General features: G+C 50.5%; 6 protein-coding genes across 6 annotated transcripts; 4 read left to right on the top strand and 2 right to left on the bottom strand.

The window, feature by feature from the left end:
* Positions 1-577: 577 nt before the first annotated feature.
* On the top strand, positions 578-763 carry SETTUDRAFT_85382 (uncharacterized protein; the record flags this gene model as incomplete). Its single annotated transcript, XM_008022207.1, has 1 exon — positions 578-763. One exon carries the CDS (start codon positions 578-580, stop codon positions 761-763), a length of 186 nt encoding a protein of 61 aa, XP_008020398.1.
* A 1,213-nt stretch (positions 764-1,976) lies between these two features.
* On the top strand, positions 1,977-2,333 carry SETTUDRAFT_66989 (uncharacterized protein; the record flags this gene model as incomplete). Its single annotated transcript, XM_008022134.1, has 1 exon — positions 1,977-2,333. A coding segment is annotated over one exon (357 nt), but the record flags the coding sequence as incomplete, so codon positions are not given.
* A 465-nt stretch (positions 2,334-2,798) lies between these two features.
* SETTUDRAFT_86351 (uncharacterized protein) lies at positions 2,799-3,143 on the top strand (the record flags this gene model as incomplete). Its single annotated transcript, XM_008022269.1, has 1 exon — positions 2,799-3,143. A coding segment is annotated over one exon (345 nt), but the record flags the coding sequence as incomplete, so codon positions are not given.
* A 114-nt stretch (positions 3,144-3,257) lies between these two features.
* Positions 3,258-4,343, top strand: SETTUDRAFT_29982 (uncharacterized protein; the record flags this gene model as incomplete). The annotated part of the gene is made up of 1 exon (XM_008021987.1): positions 3,258-4,343. The coding sequence occupies one exon, from the start codon at positions 3,258-3,260 to the stop codon at positions 4,341-4,343; it is 1,086 nt and encodes a 361-aa protein (XP_008020178.1).
* Positions 4,344-5,328: 985 nt separating this feature from the next.
* SETTUDRAFT_170355 (uncharacterized protein) lies at positions 5,329-7,218 on the bottom strand (the record flags this gene model as incomplete). Its single annotated transcript, XM_008022462.1, has 6 exons — positions 5,329-5,477; positions 5,540-6,112; positions 6,164-6,396; positions 6,458-6,589; positions 6,640-6,929; positions 6,983-7,218. 6 exons carry the CDS (start codon positions 7,216-7,218, stop codon positions 5,442-5,444), a joined length of 1,500 nt encoding a protein of 499 aa, XP_008020653.1. The 3' UTR covers positions 5,329-5,441.
* Positions 7,219-9,641: 2,423 nt separating this feature from the next.
* Positions 9,642-11,069, bottom strand: SETTUDRAFT_18132 (uncharacterized protein; the record flags this gene model as incomplete). Its single annotated transcript, XM_008021863.1, has 4 exons — positions 9,642-10,003; positions 10,053-10,804; positions 10,858-10,919; positions 10,974-11,069. 4 exons carry the CDS (start codon positions 11,067-11,069, stop codon positions 9,642-9,644), a joined length of 1,272 nt encoding a protein of 423 aa, XP_008020054.1.
* Between the last annotated feature and the right edge of the window lie 125 nt (positions 11,070-11,194).

Raw genomic sequence — 11,194 nt, 5'->3', positions numbered from 1 at the left:
ACTGAAATAAATTTGTGTACGGGTACTTCTTTTTTATATTGGAATTATATGGCCCAGTTCCCCCTCCCTCTCCCTCTCCCTCCAAACGTTAATGATATGATACTATGATTCCGATGCCTTTGATGCGTGTTTCCGAATCATGTCTTGTGTGTTGTGTTGATGAAAGTCAATCCGCCTTTTCTTGTTGTTGTTTACAATGCCTATCTACTTAGCTAAATTAAAAAGTACAGCGTCCTACCAGGTTCATAAGTTTACCTTTTTTTTTTACCCTCCCGTTGACGACTGTTGATGGTATTGTTATCATGACTAACGTACATCCCTTACGGATTCTGGAAATGCATTAGACCCAAAGCTGTATTGTGGCCTCCCGTGCCTCACCAGTAGAGAAGCGCTGAGCCGATGACAATTTGGCGTTATCGATAAAGTGCGGCGCAGCACGATGAGCTGTTCAGCCTTGTTGCAGTCGTAATCCCTCAGCCTAACGCTCCCGCTTCAGCTCCTCCGCCTAGACAATGCAGTCTTCCTCTATTTCCGCCTCCTCTCTATACGCATCTGCCAGCTGTGTCGATTTCGCGACATGGATCTGCTTGGCGTTATAGCCAGCATCATCGTAGTTCTCCAGCTCTCGGGCAAGGTCCTTGAGTACCTAAACGATGTAAAAGATGCTCTGAAAGATCGCACGAAGTGTGCACTTGAACTGCTAAACCTTTGCAGCCTGCTTTACAAACTCCGCAATTATATTAAAATAGGAGCTCGTAGCTAGCTATAGTATACTACTATTAGAACACTAGTAGTCTAAGAGGGGCTACTTAACTAGTTTAAGCAGGCACTTAAAGCACTATAGACTAAGATTATAGACAGAGGCTGATTGAAGAAATTAGGTAAAGCGCTCGCGTGGAAGTTTAAGAAAGAGGAAATTACTAGTATATTTAATTAAATAGAGCGTTTAAAGTTACTTATAGAGATTGCGTTATAGATAGACTATTTATAAGCTTCCCTACTAGAAGGTAGAGCGATATTGCTTACATCCTAAAGCAAACTCTCCTAAGCCATTAAAGATAATACTAACTTCGTTTAGACGCACATACCTACTATCCTGTTAGGCGTAGACGAGATCTGGCAAGACTAAAACGCCGCGAAGCACCGCAGGATTCTCGAATAGATCTTTCCCACAGACTACCCCGCACAGCAATCTAACATTATAAATCGCAGATAGAAGGGAACAAGACAATAGTTTCTAAATGCGCCTCAAGTAGCCACATAGCTTAGTAAACACTAAGCAACACTCTTCTACCTAAGTATCCTAGGAGCTAGCAAGACCATAGTTGCCGCTATCGCGATTAACTATTTATTAAAATCAGTGTAGAGCAGCTTACATAAAGTTGCTTACGTATACTACAACTATAAGGACTAAAAGAAGCAGGATACTTTAAAGATGTTAGCAGCTATCCTCAAGCAGCTAGTGCAGGCTTAACTATTACTAGTAGATCCCGTAGAACGGTTGCACAAACAGCATGCTAACAGAAGAACCAGACCATCGCCTAATAATGTTTCTAGAGCACTCTAAGATATAATTGCACATTACTCTACTGTCTATATTGTGGTTAATGCTCTAGATAAATGTCTAGACAACAACGGCACTTAGGACCAGTTTCTAACCAAACTCCGCGATCTTTAGGCGGGACGTGACGTTCGCCTAATAATTACCTCACGTTTTATTCTAGATATTGTGGACTAGTTTAAGGAAGGTCTAAAGCTAGAGGTGTAGGCTAGTGAAGAGGATGTGAAGCGATTCGTAACTAGCTAGATATACTAACTGCTGAAGTGTATTTAACGTGACCCTGCGCTATAGGAGGTTGTCTAGAAAAAGATCGTAGAGGCGGTAGACGGCATGTATGTTTGTCCTAGCTAACTCGAAATATAACGTAGACTTACACATTCTTAGGTTTCTTCTTGCTTACCTCCACATTAATTCACTGCAAGACAAGGAAACGGCGAAGGACGTGAATTCAACACTAGCTAAGCTCTCCAAAGGCTCATCCGCACTCGATGACGCATACAAGAAGGCAATGAAACGCATAGAGGGCCAGTTAACCGGAGATTACGAACTAGCCAAAAGAGTACTATCGTGGATCACGTATGCGAAACGGCCGCTTACCACGACAGAGATCTGCTGTGCTCTGGCAGTAGAGCCGGACGAGGCGGGTCTTGATTCTGAGAACATACCTTATGTTGAGGACTTATTATCTGTGTGTGCTAGACTAGTCGTCGTTAACCAAGAAAGCGCTGTTATCTGTCTTGTGCATTACACCACTAAAGAATACTTCGCACGTATTCAAGATATATAGAATCTATGCGCTCAACTACGTATGGCCTTAACATATCTTACGTATCTATTATTTAGCATATTTAAAACTAGGAGCTGCTCCTCTGACGAAGAATTTGAAGAGAGGCTTTGAGGAAGCCAATTCTTAGACTATGCTACCAAGCACTGGGGAGACTATGCATTGGCAGCGGAAGGCGAGATATGTGAGCAAGCCTGCTTATTTCTTTCCTGCAAAGAATTGGTTTCTTGCGCTGTGCAGGTACTCTTACGACCAGAATACACATATCAGGGGTATAGCCAGAAATATCCCAAGGATAGCATAGTATTGCATCTTACAGCACGTTTCGGACGAGCTATTGTATTGGAGGCTCTGCTCCTAAATTAAGTAGGAAAGACAGCACTCGTATTAGAAAGAAGAGATAGCGAGGGCTAGACTCCCCTATATATTGCAGCAGAATTTAGACATCGAAGGATGGCGAAGCTGCTGCTCGACAAGTGTGCCAACGTCAATGCGCAGGGTGGACTCCGTGAGAATGCCCTCCAGGCGGCTTCATTACAAGGTCACGAGCAGGTAGTGAAGCTGCTGCTCGATAATGGCGCCGAAGTCAACGCGCAAGGCGGAAAGTACGGCAACGCACTGCAGGCAGCTTCAGCTGCAGGTCACCAGTCGATAGTGCAGCTGGTCCTTGATAATGGCGCTAATGTTAACAAGCAGGGCAGTCTCTACAGCAGCGCTCTCCATGCGGCTGTAGCTGAAAACCATACAGCTATTGTCAAGCTCCTACTCGACAACGGCGCTGATGCCTTGCGACACGACAGCCAAGGAAAAAGTAGTTTGCATTATGCTACCAACAGCATAAATTATAACATTAGTCTCATCAAGCTTCTGCTTTCACGAGGCGCTCCAGCAGACACGACCAACATCGATAACATGACTCCACTGCTTTACTGCGTCAAGTACGGCCACAAATCTATACTAGGATTGCTTCTTGACAACGGTCTGTCCATTGATGCTTGTGTTTATCGAAAGCCGTGGTCTCGGAACACTGTGACGACCGACACCTTTTACCAATCATCGGTTTCGGAGTCCGAGCCCGACATTTCGGGCACTTCGGCTGGCCTAACAGCTTTACACTTTGCGGCCCTGACTGGCAATTTAGACATGACCAAGTTCCTTCTAGAGCGTGGCGCTAATCCGAACGCTTTGTCCGAATACAACGAGTCGCCGATGCATCTCACGTTGCGTAAAGCCCTGCATGGACCAAAGCATGACGACGATTGGACCGACCCGGACTTCAGGATAGAAAACGTATGGGACTTCTTGGACTTTGAAGAAGACGAAATTCATTCAATTTCTGCAAGCATAAAAATGCATCGCGAAGGTGTGCTTGATGCTCTGCTCGCAGATGCTAGGACTAGTCTGATGATCAGAGACTATCAACATAACTACCCTTTGCACTGCGTTGGGTATAAAGAACCTGGAAGTGTATCGGTAATCCATAAACTAGTATTCAGAGGAGCAAATCCGTTGGAAAGGAACTTGAAGCAGCAAAACGCACTGCACCTTGCCAGTCGAGCTGGCGACCACGACGCGGTTGCTTTTCTGATTTCCCTAGGAGTTGAGCCTGCCTTGACGGACAACAAGGGGCTCAATGCTCTTCACTATGCTGCACAAAGTCGAAACCATGAGACAATCACTATTCTTCTAGAAGCAGCCATAGCAACAAGACCAAGCCTAGTGGCGTCGAAGGATAATCAGGGTAGAAACTCGCTCCACCACCTGCTTTCTGCGTCTGCAGTTCGGCATGAGACAATGCAGTTGCTGCTCGACAAGGGGGTAGATGGTTTGGAGTTGGACGCATCTGGCAACTCACCTTTGGCGAGCTACTTCAAACGAGCATGCCGGTTTTCTTCAAATGTCACCATCTGTCAACAATTGCTTTCAGTTCAAGGAAGCTCTTTTTTTTTGTTGACAAAAACGGACGAAACCTCGGACACTTGTGTACTGTACCTGTGAAATGCAGCGTTCAAGTCTTGGAGACTCTCAAAAAACACGGTGTCGATCTAGCACAGAAAGACTTGCAGGACAAGACAATATTGCACTATTTTGCGATGAACGGATCGCTGGCTAAGGAATCTTTGCATTACCTTGTCCATGATGTCGGCATTGAGATCAATGCAAAGGACGCGTCTGGAAAAACTGCGCTGCAGCATGCAGCAGACCAAGCACGGGAAGCTCGTCATCCCGACACCTTCGATCGCGGACGCTGGGATAGAAGTATGAAGCTATTGTTGGGATTGAGTGGCAGTTAAACAGCTTCTAGAGCTATGATTTTCTGTTTTTACGCAAAGGAGAACGAGTATCACTTCTAATACATACATACATACATTGACAAACTTGAACAGGCTCCTATTACCTGGTAGGTGCACAAACAACAAGAGATTATAAATATATTTCTAGAAGTTTTTTTCTACCTCGTATCTATTTACTTGAGAAATAAGTGTTCCGCCACACTGGTTATTCTAGTACAAGGGAATGCACGTTACACATGCTTGACGTTCACATTTTTTAATCTTTCACATGTTTACCGCTGATTCACTCGCCTACTTAGCCAAAACATACGTTCTCGCGATTGAGTGGGTGGGTGGGTGGGGTCAAAGGAACAGAGGTTCATGATTAAAAGAGTTGGGGACATGGATGCAGATGCAGATGCAGATTACTAACTCGTGTAGTTATTTCCGAGGAAGGATCGTCAATTTGAGATGAAGATTAGTGATCATAGCATTTGGGCATAAATCTGTGCCGAGGTGTTTTTTTTTCTGGTTGTTAGGTCGCGGATGTATATAGAGGAGGGTATGTAGCATAGCGCACGTTGAAAGGTTTCGTTTCGTTTCGTTTGGTTCAATTTTATTTCAGTTTTTTTGTTCAAAGTTTGTTTGTTTGTCATCACAGATTCGTAGTGTGATCGGGCACAAAAGGCAGCAAGCACAGTGTGTGTAAATGCATGGGTCATAAAGGTCGTAAATATTTGGGTACTATGGAGAAAACGGACCAAGTGTGTTGAACCTGCACACCCAGAATCCATGGCTGTTCCATAGTTGCATAGAAACTGACTTAGTAGGTATACCTGAAACCCTTTTGGTCGGAGTCCTGTACAAATTGTTAATATTGGTACTACTAAGAACTGAAAAAAAGCGGTAACTGGAACTTACATCGTTGTACTCGAGCTCAATCTCCCCGCGATCAGCACGCTTGTTCAGGCTCCATGAACGCAGGGTGATGAGGCAGACGAGGACAATGGAAAGAAGGCAGCATGCAATGCAGGCGTACAGGCCGGGTTCGTAGCCAGGGGCATCTTGCTCCCTGAAGACGAGACCGCCTGCGATACCACCTACACCGCCCATACCGACGAGAATGGCCGAGCAGAAAGCACGCTTCCATTGGCCGCGGATGTTGTTTGCTTGGTACGACATAGTGGCTGGGATGTTGCTGTTTGCACCAGCCGTGGTGAGGAAGACGCCAAAGTAGCGGACGTTGGGGTTGCTGTGGAATCCCATGATGGGAAGGCCGACGAGGCAGAGCACCATGTTGAAGATGATAATGGGGCCACGGAGGTGGTACTTGTCGCCGAGATAGCCAGTGGTGTACATGACGATGGCGGCAAAGGCGTAGGGTGGTGCGACAAGACATTGGGCGGCACCAACGGAGAAGCCCATGTTGGCTGTTAGGATGATGGGGAGGAAGTAGGCGAGAGCATAGGTCACAGTGGTGGTGTTGAAGAAGATCTGGATGGGTTAGTACATGCGGTATGATGAGTATGCATGGTTCCAACATACCATGGCGAATCCCCAGATCTTGATGTCGGTTCCGCCCTTTAGGAACTTGGCGAGAGACCAGGGCTCGACCTTGGCATCACCACGATCCCTGTTGACGCGCTCGATGATGAATCTGGCCTCGCGCTCGGTCAGGAACCTCCAGCTTTTGTGGGCCTTGTCTGGGAAGTCGACGAGGGCCCAGTAGCCGACGAAGCCGAGGAAGCATGTAAGTGCACCTTCAATAATGAAGATCCCTAAAAAAAGAGCAAATGTTAGTATTTGCTGCATGCAATGCTCATGGAGAGGAAAGCTTACAGCGCCAGCCATTGAGACCTTCGCGTCCCTTCAATTGCATCAGTCCATAGGCGAGAATACCAGCACATGCCGAGGCCAGACTGCCAAGGATGTAGAAGCACGAGTACCGCTTTCCGACATCGAAGCGAGTGTCTACAGGAGAAGTTAGTTTTGTGCCGAGAAACAAGACCAGCCATACATACACCATGTCGACAGCAGGTAGACGCAGCTAGGGAAGAAGCCAGCTTCTAGGACACCAAGAAGTACTCGCAGACCAATCATGGCACCATAGCTGCGGGCGAAGCCCATGCCGATCATGACGGCGCCCCATGCAATGACGATGAAGGAGAGAAAGTTGCGTGGTCCGAGGTGGCGGCAGATGACAGTGGCCGGGGGCTGGAAGACAATGTACGAAGCAAAGAAGACGATGGTGACGACCGAGTAACGCGAGATGGTTCCTTCGAGGACCTTGAGATGCAGCTCGGCAGTCATACTAGAAAGATATCAGATTGGGCATGTGCAATTGCAATTCTCGGGTATACGGACCCAGCAATTGAGGCGGCACTGAGGTTGGTGCGGTCCATCAGACTGATGCAGTACAGCACGCCGACCGTCACGACCAGACGCCTGTCGATGCGGTGGATAATCTTCCTCTGTTCCCGCTCGGTGAACTCGCACTCATAGCCGGAGCCATCTTGCGAGCCGTCGATGTTTTCCCGCAGCGAGACGGGGTGCTTCTCAAGCATGTCGTCGTTGGGCATGGCGGGATTGTGGGCGGCCATTGTGGAGGACAGGTGAAGAAGGGGATCGGGGGGAGGGAGGGCAAGATCAGATGCCTGAACAAGGCAACAGAGGACCCACGATATGGCCATTATAAGGCAGGGCTGCTGGCACACGGTCCCCGCCATGGCAGCAGGCCAAGGCCAGTGGGTGGATGCAGCGGGCAAACAGGACGAGAAAAGTACCGAGGCACGGGCAGCCAGCAGGCGCCGATTTGAGCGGGCTTGTTTGCAGCCATTCTCCACGCGGGCAGGCCGGGCAGAAGCAGAAGCAGGAAGAAGGCCGGGCAGAGACTCCCAGGACAGAAGCGGAAGCTGGGGAGAGGCTTGGCTTGGCACGTGGGGACCCCGCATGCTGGCCCAAGCCCCCTCTGCGTCTCGCCCAGCTCCACTCCAAGACTTCTTCTCCCTCCAAACCACCGCAGGCACCGCCGGCCCCTTCTCGCCGCCATGCCACTTGTCTCTTGTCATCCGCGCTTCCCCCCATCCGCGCCCGCCTTGCGTGAACGGCCCGGGCTATCACTCAGACCGCATACAAGTCTGCCTTGGACGTCCACGCTGCTCGCTGCCCCCCTCAGCTCCGTGCTGCGTCCCCGCGACATGACGCGGGGTAACGTCGTCTGCTGAATGCTCCACCGGGCCACCTTCGACTGTCTAGATCTTGCCTCGAGTGGGACATTGCTCCGGCCTCCTTTGTGCCATGTGTGGCTACGAGCCGCATACAAGCAAGCCCCCTTGCCATCCATCTGCCGCCCCCAAGCCGCCGGCCGCTTGGCACCCTCTTGACCGTGTCGTCATGCTGAGTCGCGGTTCTTTTCCCTCGACATGTTTGCTGCATACACGCTCTCGACACGCACTGCGCCATGACTCACTGCAGCTACGTGCAGCCATCGAGCTGCTTCCAACTGTACTACCCCAACATGCAGAGCCCCCAGGCTCCCAAGAGATAGCAACAACGGCCAGCGAGTCGACCGTTGTTGTTGGGGCGCTGGCCACGCGCCTTCGGCCTCCGGCGTTACACAACATATCTTACTAGCACATACATCCGTTGTGGATCTACACACTGACTGGCCTGATTCGCCCACCAACAGCAGCGTCCCTGTCGATTGATCAGCAGTCTCCACAGATGCAGTCATGCATACGTCGCCGTTGCTGGCTGCAAAAGTCCCGGCTCGAGGGTTGCTTTGTTTTCCGCCGCTACGAATGGCACCGTCGAATAGCTTCTTTGAACTTCGGATTGTGGCGTCAATCACACCACCACCATTTCCATGGCTTCTCAATGCTCGAATCATATACTGCATACATGGCTCTATGGAGTACACCTACAAGGCCCGCCCCCGCAAACCATTACTTGAAGCTCAGGACTAGGCAGTAGGTATACGGAGCTGATCAGCGGCCGGGGGCACTAGCCGACAAACGGACATGACTCTTGACATGCCTTGCAAGCTCCTACTCCCAGCAAACCGAGACGCAACCCGTTTGCCAAGCACATACCCCAACTGTCACTGGACAAAGCACCATGTCAGTCTCCAAAAACCACGTGTGCGTGTAATGAGATGCCAACCCACACAGTACATGTGGCGATCATCGCAGCCCTATCCAGGTGCTTGGGAGCCCATGTGCATTCCCTTACCCCGGATTTTCCCTCTCTGCCCCCAACTCACGGGGGCTGGGGGTTCAGAGGATTCCGTCTACATACGTCCAATGAGGCTCGAGAACACGTTCGACTGGCCGAGGCAACGCAGGCGCTCAAACAAGCTGCAAGTCCCTTGAGAGTCTCTCCCTCCAGACACGCCACATGCCCATTCACGCTTCCTGTGGACTCCTTTTTTTTCAATGAGTCCAAACGCGAACCTCTGTGATCCTTCCAATGCACCTCTTTTCGTATATTGAGTTTGCGTCCTTCGCCAATCACGCTGCGGGGATGGACCGAGGCATCTTACCGTCGTGGCCAACTGTGGCTGGAGGCGTGAACGCCGCACACAAGACTACCATGTAGTGTCTTGAGGGTGCGAGGGGAAAGGCTTAAGATACTACCAATGGGATGGTCGAGTGCAGTGCAGCTTCCGAGGTGGAGAGGTGGAGAGCTGTGCGGCCAAGGCGGTGCGTGCATGGTGGACAAGCCACAAATACCAGGCATCGGAAAGAGACGGTTAGGCTGGTGCCGTCGCTAGTCAGGGCTTGTTTTGTCCCATGACGGTATGGCAGTGCTCGGTTAGGTGCTGCGTGTTGCCCATTTGGGTTGTTGCTTGCAGTGAGTCGAGTGTGTTTGTATGTTGTTTGAGAATACAGCTGCATTCTAACTCTCATGACAGATCACGTCTAACTACCGCAAACACCTAATCGTAGTGTCACTAGCAATACACCGTCTACCCGCCGTCTAGCACATTATCCAATACTCTCTATTCTATTAGTACAAAACCATCTCACAGCCGAAACTTCTCGCCAGCATTCCCCAGTGGGAAGTACTTTGCGCAATTGCCCTTCTCAGCCGGCATCTTGAACTCGCTCGCGACAGTCGTATGAATCAGATGCAGCAGCGCGAGCTTGACCGAAACCGTGCCCTTTTCCTCGTCCAGCACATCAGTATGCTTGATAGGAGGCGAGTAAAACAGATTTGGCTCCGCCATGACATCCACCCATTCGAATCGCGGCGGGTCCCCTTTGCGCGCCACATTAACTTTGATGCTACGCTTGACAATGTCGAAGCGGAGGAAGATGATTTCGTCGCTGCTGATGATGAAGCCGTATTTGGTGTCGCACGCGAGCATCCAGCGCGTGATGTCGCCTAGCAGAGAATCAGTAAGTGTGTGACGCTTTTCGACGGGCTAACTCACCTAGAACGCAACGCAGACTGCCCCATGTATTCCTTGCTGCTTCCTTGATTGCCAGAGTCAGCGCGCCACGCCGTCCTCCGAGATACTCGGTGTGTCCGAGGAGTCTCGTTTCGTCCTTGCCGTTGGCAGACCTCGCGCGAAGCATGAAGGCGGGCCTGGAGTTCTTTGTAGCAGGGTCCGCGCTTACTGCTGTGCTCTCGATCCATATGCCCTGCGGGATATTCTCGGCCAGTGCTTCTTGCATGGTTGTGGTGGCGAGAAGCGTGTTGTATATCTTCTCCACCATCTCCAGCACTTCGCGTTGAAAGTGGTCTTGCAGCTTCGCTGCACCCTTGCTGTCTTCAAGGGTCTCGCTGTCGACGGGGCGCGCCTCATCGACGTGGCGGTTTTCCATCTCCTTGAACGCGCTCTTGCAATCGTCGTGGTTCCAGTGCGCTATGGCTTCGTGCTGGAATTCTTTCCACACATGCACGTACCCGAGATACCAATGACGCTGCGCATCAGCGGGCAGGAATAGCGGCTCGTCTGCATCTGGCATGGGGAGGTAGTCGGTACGGAAAGGCTGCAGTACGGCTTCCGTGGCGGTTGTGTGCTCCATTTCTGTAGTTGTAGCGAGGCTCCGGAATGTTTCTGGCGGATCTCCTCCAAGCAGCAGTGGGTTGAGGTCTGGAGTGAGAGAAGGCTCTGGATCCGACTGTCCCAGTTTGCTGGCATTTGCCGGTTCGGTGACTGAAGGGTCCGCTCCCTGCTTCCTGGACTGTCGGTCAGTTACAAGCTGTGACAGAGTGACTTCACTATGGCTGACCCCTCTTTGGGTCCCTTCACCGAACCCTGCTTCTCATGGCGATTAAGTGCTTCAAGCGGGCTCTAGCCGCATTGTTCTAGCAGCCGGTATGCTTCATGAGTGTCGAGCTTGCTGACTGCCATGAATTGATGCAGGCGTGCTCGCTGTTGCGTTGTCAGGCCTTCCAGGAGCTGGTCGGCGGTAGGGCTGCTGGTTTCTTTGTTGGAAGACATAGCGAAGGTAAGCGTAGTAATACGTTAATGCGGTCAATGGTGACGATGCTGAGGGTAGTGTATGATGCCAACCAAGAGTGCGCGGGTTGGTTGGGTGGTCTTGGTCAGCCATGGCGTTCCTGCTT

Source organism: Exserohilum turcica (assembly GCF_000359705.1).
Source record: "Exserohilum turcica Et28A unplaced genomic scaffold SETTUscaffold_1, whole genome shotgun sequence".
Taxonomy (NCBI): Eukaryota; Fungi; Ascomycota; class Dothideomycetes; order Pleosporales; family Pleosporaceae; genus Exserohilum; species Exserohilum turcicum.
The sequence above is the reverse complement of the archived record's forward strand: the minus strand, read 5'-3'. Positions and strand labels throughout refer to the sequence as shown.